We start from the raw sequence: 16,236 nt of genomic DNA, 5'->3' as shown, positions 1-16,236 counted from the left end.
ACTTTTTGTCCTTCAGTGATAATTACTTTCACTTAGTAAATCATCCAATTATCAAGAATTTCACAAATAACTGTTTTTTTTATTAATGATTATTGGTAAAAAAAAAAAACAATTATAATTGAAACATTAAGGTAAATACTTGCTAAATACATCAATAAAACAAACATTATTTATTTAAAATTTAAAATATAAACATGATAGCATATTCTTTTAATTACTAGTCTTTAACAACTTCAAACTCTAGAGAGTTAACTTTAAAAAATAAATTAATGGCATACACTTAGGATCATTAATTTATTGATGTTAAATATAATTTTTTTATGGTTACTTTTTATAATACAGATAGTTTATTTGCATCATTATGATAATTATCTGTAATTGAACTGTCAGTTAGAAATATGAAACAACTTAGAAAACTAAGTAACAATAAAATAACATAGCGCTCCAACATTTTTTTATTAAGTTTCAGAAAAGTTTTTTTTTAAATATTGTTCATGAAGTGTTTGAATACATTATAGATGGATAATATTTTGTGACACGCAAGTTGTTCAATTTAATATGCATATTATAGCTTTTACATCTGACCTTTTGAAAGGTAATGATTTAATCAACTTGGAATAAATAAACTATTGTATTGATAATTTTGTTAACTTCATTTGTTTTATTTCTAATATGTTTAACTTAGATTAAGTAATAATTTTTTTTATGATAAATGATGGAATTTTATATCATAAAAAATAGTATCAAAATAAGATTTATAAGATATTATTTATTACGAGACTATGAGATCTATCATTTTTCTCATCTCAATTTCCATCTACTGATTTACAATTTCCAACCTACCAAAATATAGATAGCCCCTCAAAAACTCAATAAATCATATCACGTCGATATTAAATTCTATTTATAACATTACCATTCTAAAATAAACTCCTAAAAACGATTTATTTTTCTTATGACTACGTGATTGCAGTTTTACAAAAATGATACTTTGAAACATGCATTATTACATAAATACATACATAATATCAATTATGAAAAATAATTTTCACATCTATGAACACAGGAATGCCTTTTTTGAAAATGATACAGGCAAACGATAACCACCATCTGCCATTTGAATCACTAACTTGATTAGCTAGCGCATATGAAATGGTGATTTGGGGTGAGTTGGCGCTTGGGATGGCTAGCACTACATTAATGCGATTTGGATACGTACAGAATCCTGTGGGATACTTCTGTAGCTTGAATACTATCTTTTCTGTCTAGAGATACGATAAATGACGTTATACATATGTAAATATTGTGACTGAGCGTAACAAATCGTAAGCTATGGTTGTGTGGTGCTCTATTATCCCTCCAAGAAACTTGTGAGCTTTCATTTGAACAAATTGTATGGGAGGAAATGATCATAGATAATCATATACATATAACAGTACAGTTATAAACATCAATAATGTATGCATACTTATGGTGGTAAAAATAATAGGCAAGCGTTATAGCTTACGCAAAGTAGCAATTGGTATCTTGGATTAGACGTGGCAGGATGATCTGGTTAACAGGATCAGAACTCGTGCGAACCGAGGGTTCTGATTATTGGAAAGAACATTTTCATCTGATCCTTTGGGATTCGGGGACTCAAAGGAAGTGTGCTAAAATTACTAAGTACATATTTCAGTTCTTGATTATTCTTTATTCGCATCAAAAGTTCTGTTTTTGTATTTATTTAATGGATTTTTAAAAAAAGTACTAAATAAGTTAAAGAAAATCAATACGAATGAATTAGCTTAAAATTGTAATGAATTATTTTATTATAACTTATTAAATCTATTTATTTACTTCTTTCAATAAAAATCACTCCAGCCTTGTCTTTTAAAAAAAAATAAAAAATACTTTATAATTAAAAAGTTATATTTATCTTACCAAGGTCTTTGTAAAAAAAGCAGCTACATTTAGAGTCAACCCATTTTGCTGGTATTTAAATCGTGATACTACAGGAATAGAAGAATTACAAAGCTAGTATTAGAATGAATGTGCTCTTGCTTTGAAACTAAGCCAAGTGTGTTAAGATGCTACCTGTACTTTACTGTCCAGTTAATGATTTGCAAACATCGCCCGTCGGCATGCTTTACGCTTTAGTCGTTACTAAAGATGAGTTTTAAGTAAAGAAACTATTTTCAACAAGTTTTGAAGAAATTTAAATGAGATAGTTTGACTACGTATTTATATTATATAATAAGAAAATAAACTTCGAGTAACAAGCAATAAATATTCCATGCTACTCAGGCAATAAATTCAATTACTCTACTATTTTTTATGTACTTCCATTTATCTCGTATATACAGTAATACAATCGGTATTATTATCCAACTTTCTCATTCTACTTAATTTCCATCCTAATTTATCAAATTTAACATCAAAAGGCAGTGGATCTGTATATCGATTTTGCCCTTCATTTGGACCAATAATTAAAATAACATTTCCTTGATAAATTTTCAAATAATTTTCAAATGCTTGTCCGTTATTGAAATAACAAAATAAAATTGCATAATTTGTTGGAATGTTGACTGATGGATTTTTTCTATCACAAAATATTATTTTGCTTAGAAAACAAGGCGGTGAATATTTACTGCTCCACCAGCATTGGTCGGCTTCAACTCCAATCACATCACAATCTTCAAGAATGAAATTTTTACATGTTATTTATCACTATCAAGTTTTTATTATAATCATTTGTTGCTCCATTTCATATCGTTTGCATGAAAATGTTACTCACTCAAGTATTGCTGAATAATCCATTCTAAAAGTCCAGTTCCACAACCGATACTCATAATTCCATGCAAATTGTAATCAATGATAATTTCTTTTATCCAATTCAGATCATTAAAGGTCGGCCAAACCCATAGTAATCTCTGTGCTTTGTAACATTCAACGCTTTCACTTAATGCAATTATTTCTTTAAATTTTCCTTCACTATGAAGCCGAGTTACTTCATTTTCGAACTCATTTTCTAACATAATTCTCTTTCAAATCAATGTACAAGTTCAAAGTAGTTTTAAGAATAGACTGAGCTCAAAACTACACCAATGACCATTAATATACATGTTCCTTACAGCCGTGACGTCTGTCTTGCCAACTTAGAACTATAATCATGTCGAGTATTTATAGTTAAACATGATTGATTGATCAGCTATGTACCGTGAAAACTAACGTTTTATTTTTAATGATAATTGTACATCTTCAATCAGTCAACTGGTTATGAGTATATTGAATTATAAGTTTCCAAAAAAATATTAATTTCAATAATTAAGTATATAATTATAAAAATATATCATAAGTCACTTTAAGAGGTAAAATGGCTCGTTTTTAAGCGTTTTCTATATTTTAATATCTTGTAAGGCAAAATGGATATCATCCATGGAAACATTAAGGAATATTCTCTGTAGAATATCATTCCGTGGATCATCAACGAGAATGAATCTATGGGTGCAGAGGCGATTACAAATATCTAATGCTTGAGTTGCATTTGGTACAAATACACCTGAAAAAAATGAAAAAACAATTAATAGAATATTGCTTAATGAACTTTTTGAGTTCCTTCAAATAAAGATAAAATTCAGAAAAAAACCTTCAAAAGAACAAAGAGCCTCTATTTGCTTGTAGACATTTTTAAAAATAGTTTCTTCAACTCCTGTTCGTTTAATTTCTGCACACACTGCCTGTAGGAAGACTTTTTCCATTTCTGAACAACATTTAATGGCACGAACTTTGACACTCGCAATCATCTCCGTTAGAGCTTCATTAACATGTTGTATAGTAACTATTTTTGATTCATATAATTCAGCAATTTCTGTAGCTCGACGACATATATCTAGTGCTCTTCGTGCATCACCTGACACAGCAGCTACTTTTCTTGCAACTAGCTGAACAGCTTCACTTTTAAAAGCATTAGATTCGTTAAGTCGCGCAATAACTATCTCATTCAATTGTTTATAATTATATGGTTGAAAAGTTAACCGCGTTAATCCTAGACGTGACGTTACACGACTCATCAACACTCTTTCAGGTAGATCCATGGTATTAGCAATTGTTATAACTACTAATTGAGCTGCTGGTTGTGATGGCCAGTTGAGAAGATTATACACCACGTCTTGGCGTTTATTACACAGTACATCAAGTTCGTCGATAAGTAGTAGTGTCATGGATTTCTTAGCCTGTTTATTTGTAAATCTTTTATCAAGAATCTTAAGAGCTGCTTCCCACGTCGTAGATTGGCCCGTCATTTGCTTAAGAATCTGAACATATGATTGCCGTGGTTCTGACATTTTCATTCCATTTATTTCGTAAAAATCAAAATCCGGTAAAGAGCCATTTGAATTTAATTTTTTCAAGCAACGAATCACTTCGTTCACCGTTGCTGTCTTCCCAGTACCAGGAACACCACTTATATACATGCAACCGCTGCTATGGTCAGCTATTTTCTTCTCTAAGAACATGAAAATGTCATTAAACTCTGTTTCTCTGCATGGTAGTGACTGGGGAACTGCGCTGACATGTAATTGGGCTCTTGCTTCTTCCAAAATTGTTTTTGGCTTTGCTACGTTTGTAGTTCTTCTTTTTATTGATGGAGTAAGTGCCTTAAGTTTGATTAAAGAAGTTGCAGTCTTGGAAGCTACTGATTTACGTTTTGGAGTTGATGGCTCTTCATTAAATAATTTTTGTGTTGATTTTGGAGACGATAAATTGCATCTTCGAGATCTCAGCCGTGTTAAAGGTGTTTCTGGATTATCAGCTATTTTTTTACGGGTTACAGGTGTTTGTGGATCGACTTCAATTGCATTTTTCTTAGTAGGAGTTCGCATTGTTTTTTTCGTAACGGCTCCAGATCTTTTGCTGATTTTAAGATCAGGATTATTGTCAATGTCAGAGATGTCGCTATCATCAGATTCATTTGACTCTTGCTGAGTTTCAACATTTTCATCTTCAGTAATCTTGAGAGATTGTTGCAATTTTTCTGCAGTTAATGTATTTATTTCTTCACTATGTGTGGACAAAACAGTACCGGATGGAGAAGATGATTGACAAGAAATATATTTAAAATTGCTATTCTCGGTTGAACGTCGAAGTAAAAATTTTAAATTATCACAATTTTTGTTGTTTACATTATTATCACTAAATTCACTATGTAACTTTCTTTCTTTTGAAGGACTTTTTTTGATATCAGACAATTTTTTTAAAATAACTTTACTAGGAGTAAAAATTTCATCATCATCACTGATGTCTGCTGCCCGAGTTTGTCGTTTTCGATGCATGTTTCAGTCCAATTTTTCAAATAGGTTATTTATAGATTTTTTTATTATTTTGGGCGTTTTGTCACCTTTACTCAACATATAAACCACTGCAGATCCTATTAAAAGAAATAGTTTAATAAAAACAATATTTTTTCATGTATATTTTATAAATCATTTTGAATTTACTTACCGACTTTTATTTCAGGAGAACAAATTGTTTCCGAATCAGTACTTTCTGAACTACAACTTTTACTTCTTGATCGTTTTTTCAATTGTTTTCGAGATATTGTTGGACTTTCTTCATCAGATGAAGATGAAACATTCAATTCTTTTTCTAAATCTAATTTTCGATATTTATTAACAACTGTTTTATGTTTACTTTCTACTTGTTGAGGACTTATCTTCTCATTATAGCTTTTAGACCTCTTCGTAGTAGTAACAGACATTATTTGGTCATTATTACTAATAGTGAGTTACAAATGGAACTCAATAAATTTTTAAATTAATAAATAATGAAATGATTGTATAGTTAATAAAAGATAACCTTTGTATTTTCACTACTACTAACTTTTTCGCGGGAATAAAACAATGAGTATCAACAGGATGTTTTGTCATTGGTTTATTAACATAGAACAGAAGCTGTCTAATAAAATCAATCTTGCATGTAGGTGGCATGATTGAATTAATTAAAAAATCCGGGAAATTCAAAAAAGAAAAAAAAAAATTCTTAAATATTTTTTTGACATGTTTATAATTAATCAATGAGCATTGGAATATCATTTGTTCATTTGACAATTTACAAATTTTATTTATTATCGCACGAAAATTTATTAAATTTATTGTTAGTAAAAACGATTTCTTTTTCACAACAACTCTTGCCTCTCGGTAATGTAGAAAAAGTGTATAGACGAGAGCATATAGCAGTCTCTCTTCTCTGGCATAGAGAGTTATTATAACCTCAAACTTCATATACAAACGCTGAGAGAACAATCTTAGTATGATCGGATGTTTTTGTGCTTGAATAATTTTGATTTTGGATTTATTACTATTAAAAAAGATCACTTTTCATAATAATTAATATTATAAATTGTTTGTGGGCTGAAAGTATTCTTAATCATGGAAACGTTATTGGAACAACAACGTCGATATCATGAGGAGAGAGAACGTTTGATGGACGCTATGGTGAAGGAATCAATTCATAAAAAACCAGGACACCGAGAAACAATTAATTCAGAGCATCGACTAAAAATGTTACTTGATCAATTTATGGATTGTACTTATCAATTGCAAGAACTATATGAAGATAAGGATGGTCAAAGAAAAGAAGAGGTTTGTATCATGCTTATAGTTTAAAGGCATCACATAGATTAGAATTCTTTTAATTTTTATCAATGTCTTATTCTATATTTTATTCATTTTAGGTTCAAGCTCTTTCTGGACCAAATGAATTTTCTGAATTTTATTCACGATTGAAAGCCATAAAGGAATTTTATCGACGACATCCCAATGAAATAAGCGTTCCTATGTCAGTAGAGTTTGAAGAATTAGCTAAAATGCGAGAAAATCCTACTGAAGAATTAGCAAACTTGGTAGAATTTACTGATGAAGAAGGATACGGAAAATACCTTGATCTTCATGAATGTTTCGAAAAATATGTCAATCTTAAAGGTGTAGAAAAAATAGATTACATAAGTTATTTATCAACTTTTGATCACTTATTTGATATTCCTAGAGAACGAAAAAATGCCGAATATCGTCGTTATCTAGAAGCACTGATCACTTATTTAACAGATTATATATTGAGAATCAAGCCACTTCATAACATAAATAATGATTTAGAAGAAGCACAAAAAGATTTCGAAATTCAATGGGAAAATAGTACATTCCCTGGATGGCCAAAAGAAACAGGAAGTGCTTTGACTAACGTAGGAGCACATCTTGAACTATCAGCATTTTCATCATGGGAAGAATTAGCATCACTTGGATTAGATCGATTGAAATCAGCTTTAATGGCCTTAGGTTTAAAGTGTGGTGGAACTCTCGAAGAGAGAGCTCAAAGATTATTCAGTACCAAAGGAGAAACATCTTTAGATCCCAGTTTATTAGCAAAAAATAAAAAAAAGACAGGAAAAGGAAAAGATTTAGAAAAACAAAAAGACATAGCTCGATTAGAAGCTCAAGTGTATAAGCTTGCTGAATTGGTTTCTACTCAACGAGTAGCTACTAAAGAAAATGTTCAGAGAAAACAGGCAAGAACTGAAGGAGAACGTGGAGATTCTGATGCTGAAGCAAGTGTAAGTGAATCTGAAGAAGAAGACGATAATGAAGTACCATACAATCCCAAGAATTTACCTCTCGGTTGGGATGGAAAACCAATTCCTTATTGGTTGTATAAATTACATGGACTCAACATCAGTTACAATTGTGAAATTTGTGGTAATTTTACCTATAAGGGACCGAAAGCCTTTCAACGACACTTTGCAGAATGGAGACATGCTCATGGAATGCGATGTCTTGGAATTCCTAATACAGCACATTTTGCAAATGTTACACAAATTGAAGATGCTTTAGCTCTCTGGGAGAAACTCAAAGCCCAAAAGCAAGCTGAAAGGTGGCAACCTGAGCAAGAAGAAGAATTTGAAGATTCTCTAGGGAATGTGGTAAATCGTAAGACATATGAAGATCTCAAACGTCAAGGACTTTTATAAAAAAACAACAATGATTAATGAAATTTTACCCGATAGAATTTTACATAATTAATGATATTTAACTTTTTGATTATTATTGTGTAATGAAAATATTGATTTGTCAAGATGTATTGAAAATTGTAAGATGAGAGAAGAGTTATTTATATCACAGTAAATAAATTTTATATTTATCTTGTAATAAATGATACATCAATCTGCGCATTTTTATGTCTTATTTTATTTTTTTTAAACAAAAAATAGCTTTTGACAATTAGAAGTAACAGTCAGTATTTATATATGTATATTTCATCTTCTATTCTTATTAAATACTAACAATAATAAAGCGCTCAATTTTTTACTGCGACATATTTAAAATAATAATAATAATTGTCTATCATCTATTGATTTATTTCTATATTACTATTCTTAACGTGTAATAAATTTGAAATGTTTTACAGAAATTCAGTCAGCCCTTTTTACACAGGAGGTAGATATTGATTATTTTGTGGGGGTAAATTACTTTGTTGGCAATTGCAAGGTTGATTTTGTCCATAATAATAAGGTTGTATTGGCTGTTGTGTTTGTTGTGTAGGTGTGTAAGATTGTTCTCGAATTTTAGGTGGATTGTTCATCGTGAATTCAACCCAAGCAACATCAATGAGAGCAAATGTGGCTACTTGGTTTGTTGGTAGACATCCGGTATCTTGATTATAAACACCGATGAGCTCATATACACCATCACCTCGGTCACAAGCCAATGGGCCACCTAAATCTACCTGACACATGTTGTTTCTTTGTTGTGAAGCCTTGGTGCAAACTAAGGATTCATCAACTTGTAATGGGGTTTCAGCATTAAGTAATCGCTCTTGACATTCTCCTTTATCCAAAATATCAATATCAATTGAGTGCATTATCGCACCAGCTAAATGAGCTGTAAGATAAATTATTCATTATTTTTTATAGTTTATTGACAAATTGAATTTATTTGATGAATTAATCATTCATTACTCACATTGCAAAATATGTTTTCCCCATCCAGTAGAGATGCATCGACTTCCCGGAAGAACTGGCTGAGTATCATGTCTTAAACAAATTGTTCCAACGTGTTGATCAAAGTGTACTGCATGTTCCAAGAAAAGAATTGCAAGGTCGTATGCTTGACTGCCTGGTAAATAGCCGGGGTGTTGGACGATTTGAGAAACTTGGACAATTTCAAATGGCAGTGGTTCTTCATGTTTCAATTCATATCCTAATTTCCATTCTCCTGCTTTGATAGACACGTCTTGAGCTTGATATCTGTCAATAAATATATTATTAATTATTACATAATTTTTTTTCGAAAGATTTGCATATTAAATTAATATTTTTCAATTTCACTATGAATATTTGATTAACATAATTAATTAGCAAAGTTGATATTAAAAAAAAATTAAAAACTAGTTCGATAATATTATGCAATATTTAAATAGTAATGTTTGATTAATATCTTCGTCGATCATTTGATTTATTTGTATGATCTTACGACTTGGAAAGTATTGAATTGACAACACACTCACCCATCAACACAACGAGCAGCAGTAAGGACAACATTTGGAGCGACAATTGCACCAGAACAGAGAAGTTTTTTTTCTTGATTCGAAAGGATCATTGCCTCCCAAGGAATTTCACCAAAGGCAACCTCAACATCATTCAAACCACTTGGTCGTTGAACCTTAAGTATACGAGGATATTAATTATTAACTTATCAATAATAGTATTCATTAATTTATTATTTATTTGTGCAGACAGTTAGAAAAGAATTTCAAGGTGAAAGAAACATTTTTATTCAAGATAAATTTTGGAACATAGAGTATTTTAAAGAAAGATTTCAGCCAGAATATATTATAAAAATAGTATATTTGATTTTATTATTCTCTCACAAATATAAAAGGTTACAAAAATATGGCAGTGATTATAGATATAATTAAAAACTCTCAAGAATAATAGAGTAGTATATAGAGAGTGAAAAATAAAAAAGAAATCGTTGATAATAGGTGCATTTTAAGAGCAAAGACCACTTACTGAATTCTTAACGCCACATTGACTTCCTGGAGCTCGAGAGGGAATTGCAATAGGGTTTGCATTAGTTGGAGATTGATCAAAATTGTTGACGGGTGGTCGAGGGCGAACAGGAGTCTTAGGTGTATTAGGGAAATATTGGTACTGATTATCACTGGGAGCTGGAGATTTATTTATTGGGATTGATGGTGCAAAAGTGGTGGTTGGACGAATTGGACTTGCAGTTGAGTATTGATAACCGCCGTTATAAACTCCAGTGGTTGGACGGACTGGACTTGCAGTTGAGTATTGATAGCCTCCATTGTAAACTGTGCCAGTTGGTTGGAAGGTTGCTGCAGTGGAGTATTGGTTATAATTTTGGGTAGGGCCAACTGTGATTTGGGTTGGATAGTTTGGTCGTTGAGGAGCTTTTGTTGGGTATCTTCCACCTTTAGTTGGAGTATTGGTGGCGGGTTTTTTTGTTGGACGAGTCTTCTGGATATTGAGGTAGGTTGGGAATCCTTGTTCATCGAATCCACCAGAGTAATTTGCTGGCAAGTTGCCTGTTGGCCAGGGATCAACGTAGTTAGGATCACGACAGCATTTTCCGACTATTCCAGTGTCTGGATTTTTGCAATCCTGAAATAATTTGTTGTATAAGAAAATTTTGTATTAAATTATGAAAAAAATCTAAACTCATTTTGTTGGTACTTACAGTCATTGGAACACGTCGAAGAAGTTGTTCTTCAGTGAGAGTAATTGGCGTTTCACTGATAACTCCATCCATTCCACAGAATTGTTCTTCAACGCAAAGTAAAGCAGCAGCACAACCAAGTTGAACATGGGTTGGAATAGGTCCTGATGGTTGAGGAATGATTTCAGGATCGGGTAGTTTGGGAGGTAAAATTGGAGGAGGAAGAGTAGTAGTAGTAGTAGTTGCTACAACGTTAACTACGCTACTGTCACTTGGAATCTGTGTTGATGGTGGAAGGTATCCATTGATATTTTCAACACGAACAGGTTTTTGACCAGTACTCAAATCTTTTTGATTGTCGTTATTATTATTATTATTTCCGAAAAGACCACCAGAAGTTCCTCGGTTGAAAGAAGTAATAATTTGTGAATTTCCTTGATAGTCTTGAGAGTTAGAGAAGGAAGTAAATTGACGGTCAACATTGCTTGCGGATCCTTGATCAACATTGGAACGAGCACTCAATGTGCAACATACTTCACGATCGATATCACACTGTTGGTCCTAAAAAGTGCCAATTATTAAATTGAGATATTTTCAGTAAATTAAGCGATAAAGGTGAAAAATAGATGTATTATCAGACATGAATAAATGACAAGTAAAGTTATAATCACATAAAGCAGATGTTACCAATTTCGTTTTTGTATCAAAGAGAAATTGATCGAAATGACATGAATCGATTCAGTGAAAATTTGGGCACAAGTGTAATTTAATTCAACTGGTTGTGAAACTCAAAGGAATAAAGTCCGTTGTGGATATAAGTACTTGGGCTGCACCTGCATACAGCTTATAAGATGGGGATACAATTAACAGCAATTTTTCTGTATTGGTAAATAATAGCTACTTTCCAAGCTAAATAAAAGTTATAATTTTGTTGAAAAAAAATTCATAAGTCCACGTGAAAAACCCAAATGACCTTGTATTACGTTTCAAAGTAAATATTAAGATAATCGTTTGTAATATATGTAATGGTGTTAATAAAATTGTCGTAAAATCCTGTTTCCTTTAACATGAATGACATTTATGAGAATAATATAAAATGGCTCGTACTTTGCATAATGACTTTCATGCATAATCATCAATCCGAAAAAATGAATTATTCTTATGATGATTGGATACCTATTACATTATTACATTTTTAGTACAAGTTAATAGTAAATAAATAAATCGGATATTGGGTAAAATTTCAAAGTTCAAGGCAATGGAGATCGAATGTCATTTTTTCCAGTAGTAATTTACCGAAAAATACTGCGTAATTTTATCTACTTATTCATTATTGCGCGGGTGTTTTTTTTATATCAGAACCAATATTAAAAGTCGAGGGGATTCCATGACATAACATCACTTTCGCCGATCTATCACACTTCGCATAAATGAACAAGGAATAATCAACAGACCTATCCAACCTCGTGTTGCCTTTGCTTAACTATTCCTACACATTCGTCAAACTTCCTTGTCTGACTAAATAAATAATCTTACAAATTAAATATTAATTTAATCATTCAATGATTTATTAGCTTGAATCAATATAAACATGGGAATTTTTAATTAAGTATTCTTTGTATTTAATGCTTTTCATCGATAATCTTATTAATTAATTAGTTAAATAATTAATAAAACAGATGATAATCAGTATTCATAATTTAATATTTTATACTGCAAACAGAAATATGAAAATTGAAATTCTTTCTACGTGCAATTCATTATAATAAAATGAATTTTGTAACTTCTAGACTTTTTTGCATAGTAAATTGAATAATTTTTTCACGTGACAAATAAATAATATTTTTAATGAAAATTAATTTTTTCAAATAAAAAATATTTTCAAGTTTCTATTGGATTAAATGCTATGACAAGTCTTGTCATCAATTACATAAAGAATGTTACTATATTAAGAATGACGAATTCTCTCCTTTCTTTTTTATTAGACATCTTCAATGGTCGATCTCTACTATTCATTACGACTTTATTATCCATCTTATTTTAAATACAATCATAAGCACTGATTATACGTTCATGTATGCAAATAAATTGAAGGAAGTCTCTCAATGCGTAATCGATAAATATTTAATTGATATTATTGATGAGTTGACGACTTGTCGGAGTTTTTGGGCTCTCAAGTTACTTTCCAAATTAGGAAATACTGACCTCTGATTAATATGCCTACAATTACGTATATAGACAAAAAAGAAATCGTTATGTGCCTTCGAAAACAATTTAATAATTTTTGAATAACATCATAAAAGAGATTTTCAAGTTTAACATGCGTGTAAGGAAAGAATTTTTAAGTCTCACTTTTCATATTGAATTCATTATTTAAATTATTTTCATTTCACTTTTATATTGCTTTTATATTACTCTTATAAAAGAAAAAATTCATTTTCGATTAAGTATTATGTTTAATAAACATTTCAAATATATTTATCATTTATTTAAAAATATTTCTGATTTCTTAACAGCTAATTTTTTCATCAAATTATTCACACCATTGAGGTATTCCAAGGTTTGGAGTCTATTTTTAAAATAATATTTGTCATAATCAATCCGGATGAGCTCAAATATCTTTTATTTTAAAAATTATTGCAATACTACTTTTTATATTTGAGTTATTAATAATCTACAAAAGCAATTATAATGAAATAAAAATAATTTATTTATTGAGCTCGGTGATAAACTCATTTGACTATAAAAATAAAGAAATATTTGTCGTATCTAAGATTAATTTATTTGATAGAACCTGAGAGGAAAATGTGAGTATAAAGCATTTATCAATAACTAATACTACTTTAGGTAAAGTTGAATGGTATTCGATATCTTGGATGTAATCGTTTGAAAGGTGGGAAATCTCGGCAGATATTTTAAATTCAAAAAGCTGGGCATAAAACTTAATATGACACAGTGAAATTTCTGAACATTAATGTGTGAAAGTAAATGGCCACCCTCGTTACGCCAAGACCAACGGTTGTGTAACTTATTGGATGAGATATAAAATGATGATCTAATGGTTGATTTGTATAGCTTTGGGACCCGGATGAGAAACCGTAGTCATTAAGAAAAAAAAATTACTTCGATAAATTATCTATGAATTATCGTGTCAAGATGTGAGGTATACTCTTGACATTGAAATGAAGGATTATTAACGTGAAATTCGTAGCCTCCGTGTTGATCTATGAATTCAAGTTTCTTTCAACTAATTTATTACCTCCGAAAATAATTATGCATCCGCATGATTGTTTACGAAACCGAATAATCATGCTTACGTAACTATTAATAAGATCCAACTATCATCATGATTTCCTAAATATTCTATTAGAAATTCAAATAATATTTTTTTTTTCCTCAATAAAAACAAAAATAATTTTTAATTAAAAAATAAGACTTACGTCTGAACGGATTTGCGAAAGCCCCTTAACACTGTTGCTTACATATCCGTTGATACACAAGTGACTGGCAACACAAATTTTTCCCTGACCACTGCAACTGACTGTGAATCCACTTCCAACATGCTGCTGACTGGCTGATTGGTCCAAAAAGGCATTCGTCGACTGTGGTCGATTCGATCCCTACGGTAAATAAATAATAAGTGATTTCATCAATGAAGTAATCAACTATTTAATTAATCAATTCATTTTCTTACTTGTGAAATGTGGGTGGTGTATGATGTAGGTGTTCTAGTTGATGATGCACCAGCGTTAGCAGAGCTGAATGAAGTTGAACTGGCACCAAGAGATTGAGTATTCAAGAATGGATTGCCAGAGGCTTGAGCTGATCCAGCATTATAAGTTCCTTGAGATGATCCAGATTGTTGGAAACTTCCTTGGGAAGTGATAACATTGGATCCAGCAAGGAAAGGATTTTTAGAAGCATAAGCAGCACCACCTTTCAATTCAATAGATGCATCAGCAGATTGTTTATGTCCTGGATGTCCTTCGAATGGACCATGTTCTGCCATCCACCAATACTCATCTCCAGATCCAGAAGCATTGACTCTATTGTCACCAGTATATCCTATTTGTTCGTTGACGTTATTTCCAGCATATCCGGTTTGAACATTGGCATTATTTCCAGCATATGCATTAGCTGATGCAGCTGCAGAGCCAGAGGCATAACTGTTGCTCTGGCTATAATCTCCATTGCCTGAGCTATGAGCGAAAGATTTTGATACTGCAAACGATTGTCCTGTCTTTAAGAAATCATTCTCCGAGATCTTGGAATAAGGACTTGCATTACCGCAAGCCAAGACTGCCGTAAAAAGCAAGATTATTTTTCCGTTCATTTTAGCCACCTTTAACAAAATAAACAATCACATGGTTAGAGGATGGAAATATTAAAAAATTTATTGTCAAAAAATGAGAATTTAAAAAAAAAATTAATTATGTGATAACTGCGAATTAATTGAATGAATAATGATTAGATACAACATCGAGCCGCGTAATTCTTGAGTGATTTAATGATACTGCTAGTCACAAACTGGTCTCTAACCGCATGAGCGCTGGAGGCACCTTCAACTTGAACGTGACGATAATAACACTCAAAGAGAATGCAACAACAAGGTAGACAATTGAATTATAGGTATCCCACATTGTTATCACGATTTTTAATCACATTTTTTTTTGTAATTTGTGCTGCACAAATATCAGTTGTCACTAGAATGATTGTTCACAATGTTGCACCTTAGATGAAAATGATTGAAAATTTTTTTCAAGTCCAAAAACTGGGACTTTGTTTACTCACCTGATACGTGTTTTCCAATGGGATTACACGTATGTAACTTTTAAAGAAAGTTGTGTGACTGACGCCGCCTCCACATCTTGGCTTCTCTTATACCATCCTCAGCGTGATGCGTATCCCCCACTTTTAGAGTCTCGCATTCCTCCTGTCCTTCGATATCCTATCCCGATTCGTTTGCTGACCGGTCTATCTGCCCGTAACCCATCCATAGTTGCTGAAATTTCTTTCACTATCTCTTTCAAACCATTCTCTTATCTTTTTTTCATTTTCGAGGACTGGAAAGAGCTGGAATATGTTGATACTTTTTATCATAGTATTTCCAAACCTTGAGTAAATCATGTTTCGTTTCAATTCAAATCTAATTATCATCTCATTTTATTATGAGCTTTTTGAAATCACTAAGTGCTCATACCTTGACTTAAAATAGCTGTTGATCTTGATTTTATCAAAGTGAACAAAAAAAAGTCTTCATGTAACGGAAATTGTACTTCCTCTTGAATCGTACCTTGATTTAAGTAGTTTTTTCTTTAAATGATCCTCAGATCATCATATAATTGGAGTATTGTTTTGGTAGAAAATTATATTTTTTTTATCATTTTTTTATTTAAATGATGATATTATTCAATTAGAAAGTTTTATTTATGAAACTTTTTTTTTATAATAGAAGATTTAATAGTTATACATAAATATTGTAATTCATGCTAGTTGCACTTAGAAAAAGTTTCAGTTATAAAATTTG

At 31.2% G+C, this 16,236-nt stretch overlaps 4 protein-coding genes across 4 annotated transcripts; 1 reads left to right on the top strand and 3 right to left on the bottom strand.

Moving 5' to 3' along the window:
* Positions 1–1,844: 1,844 nt before the first annotated feature.
* LOC118074245 (uncharacterized) lies at positions 1,845–3,044 on the bottom strand. The gene is made up of 2 exons (XM_035095318.1): positions 2,777–3,044; positions 1,845–2,675 (listed from the first exon to the last, which is right to left on the bottom strand). The coding sequence occupies exons 1-2, from the start codon at positions 3,015–3,017 to the stop codon at positions 2,329–2,331; spliced, it is 588 nt and encodes a 195-aa protein (XP_034951209.1). The 5' UTR covers positions 3,018–3,044; the 3' UTR covers positions 1,845–2,328.
* A 304-nt stretch (positions 3,045–3,348) lies between these two features.
* Positions 3,349–5,896, bottom strand: Orc1 (origin recognition complex subunit 1). The gene is made up of 3 exons (XM_035095311.1): positions 5,482–5,896; positions 3,629–5,407; positions 3,349–3,541 (listed from the first exon to the last, which is right to left on the bottom strand). Exons 2-3 carry the CDS (start codon positions 5,310–5,312, stop codon positions 3,378–3,380), a joined length of 1,848 nt encoding a protein of 615 aa, XP_034951202.1. The 5' UTR covers positions 5,313–5,407; positions 5,482–5,896; the 3' UTR covers positions 3,349–3,377.
* Positions 5,897–6,224: 328 nt separating this feature from the next.
* Positions 6,225–8,202, top strand: noi (splicing factor 3a subunit 3 noi). The gene is made up of 2 exons (XM_035095315.1): positions 6,225–6,620; positions 6,713–8,202. Exons 1-2 carry the CDS (start codon positions 6,408–6,410, stop codon positions 7,997–7,999), a joined length of 1,500 nt encoding a protein of 499 aa, XP_034951206.1. The 5' UTR covers positions 6,225–6,407; the 3' UTR covers positions 8,000–8,202.
* On the bottom strand, positions 8,188–15,579 carry LOC118074239 (inactive serine protease scarface-like). The gene is made up of 8 exons (XM_035095310.1): positions 15,501–15,579; positions 14,404–15,051; positions 14,150–14,329; positions 10,731–11,270; positions 10,040–10,654; positions 9,535–9,689; positions 8,991–9,274; positions 8,188–8,909 (listed from the first exon to the last, which is right to left on the bottom strand). The coding sequence occupies exons 2-8, from the start codon at positions 15,040–15,042 to the stop codon at positions 8,455–8,457; spliced, it is 2,868 nt and encodes a 955-aa protein (XP_034951201.1). The 5' UTR covers positions 15,043–15,051; positions 15,501–15,579; the 3' UTR covers positions 8,188–8,454.
* Between the last annotated feature and the right edge of the window lie 657 nt (positions 15,580–16,236).

The sequence above is a fragment of the Chelonus insularis genome, unplaced genomic scaffold (assembly GCF_013357705.1).
Source record: "Chelonus insularis isolate UGA/USDA-ARS -01 unplaced genomic scaffold, ASM1335770v1 contig_133_pilon, whole genome shotgun sequence".
Classification (NCBI taxonomy): Eukaryota; Metazoa; Arthropoda; class Insecta; order Hymenoptera; family Braconidae; genus Chelonus; species Chelonus insularis.
The sequence above is the reverse complement of the archived record's forward strand: the minus strand, read 5'-3'. Positions and strand labels throughout refer to the sequence as shown.

Excerpts from the sequence above, each read along its gene's own strand:
- LOC118074239 (XM_035095310.1), bottom strand. The coding sequence starts at position 15,042 with ATGAACGGAAAAATAATCTTGCTTTTTACGGCAGTCTTGGCTTGCGGT. Across the intron at positions 9,690-10,039 it reads AATGTGGCGTTAAGAATTCA|GTTCAACGACCAAGTGGTTT; the intron begins GTAAGTGGTCTT and ends CGTATACTTAAG. Across the intron at positions 8,910-8,990 it reads GGGAAAACATATTTTGCAAT|CTCATTTAGCTGGTGCGATA; the intron begins GTGAGTAATGAA and ends TTTATCTTACAG.
- noi (XM_035095315.1), top strand. The coding sequence starts at position 6,408 with ATGGAAACGTTATTGGAACAACAACGTCGATATCATGAGGAGAGAGAA. Across the intron at positions 6,621-6,712 it reads ATGGTCAAAGAAAAGAAGAG|GTTCAAGCTCTTTCTGGACC; the intron begins GTTTGTATCATG and ends TATTCATTTTAG.
- Orc1 (XM_035095311.1), bottom strand. The coding sequence starts at position 5,312 with ATGCATCGAAAACGACAAACTCGGGCAGCAGACATCAGTGATGATGAT. Across the intron at positions 3,542-3,628 it reads GGCTCTTTGTTCTTTTGAAG|GTGTATTTGTACCAAATGCA; the intron begins GTTTTTTTCTGA and ends CATTTTTTTCAG.
- LOC118074245 (XM_035095318.1), bottom strand. The coding sequence starts at position 3,017 with ATGTTAGAAAATGAGTTCGAAAATGAAGTAACTCGGCTTCATAGTGAA. Across the intron at positions 2,676-2,776 it reads GATTATTCAGCAATACTTGA|ATTGTGATGTGATTGGAGTT; the intron begins GTGAGTAACATT and ends TCATTCTTGAAG.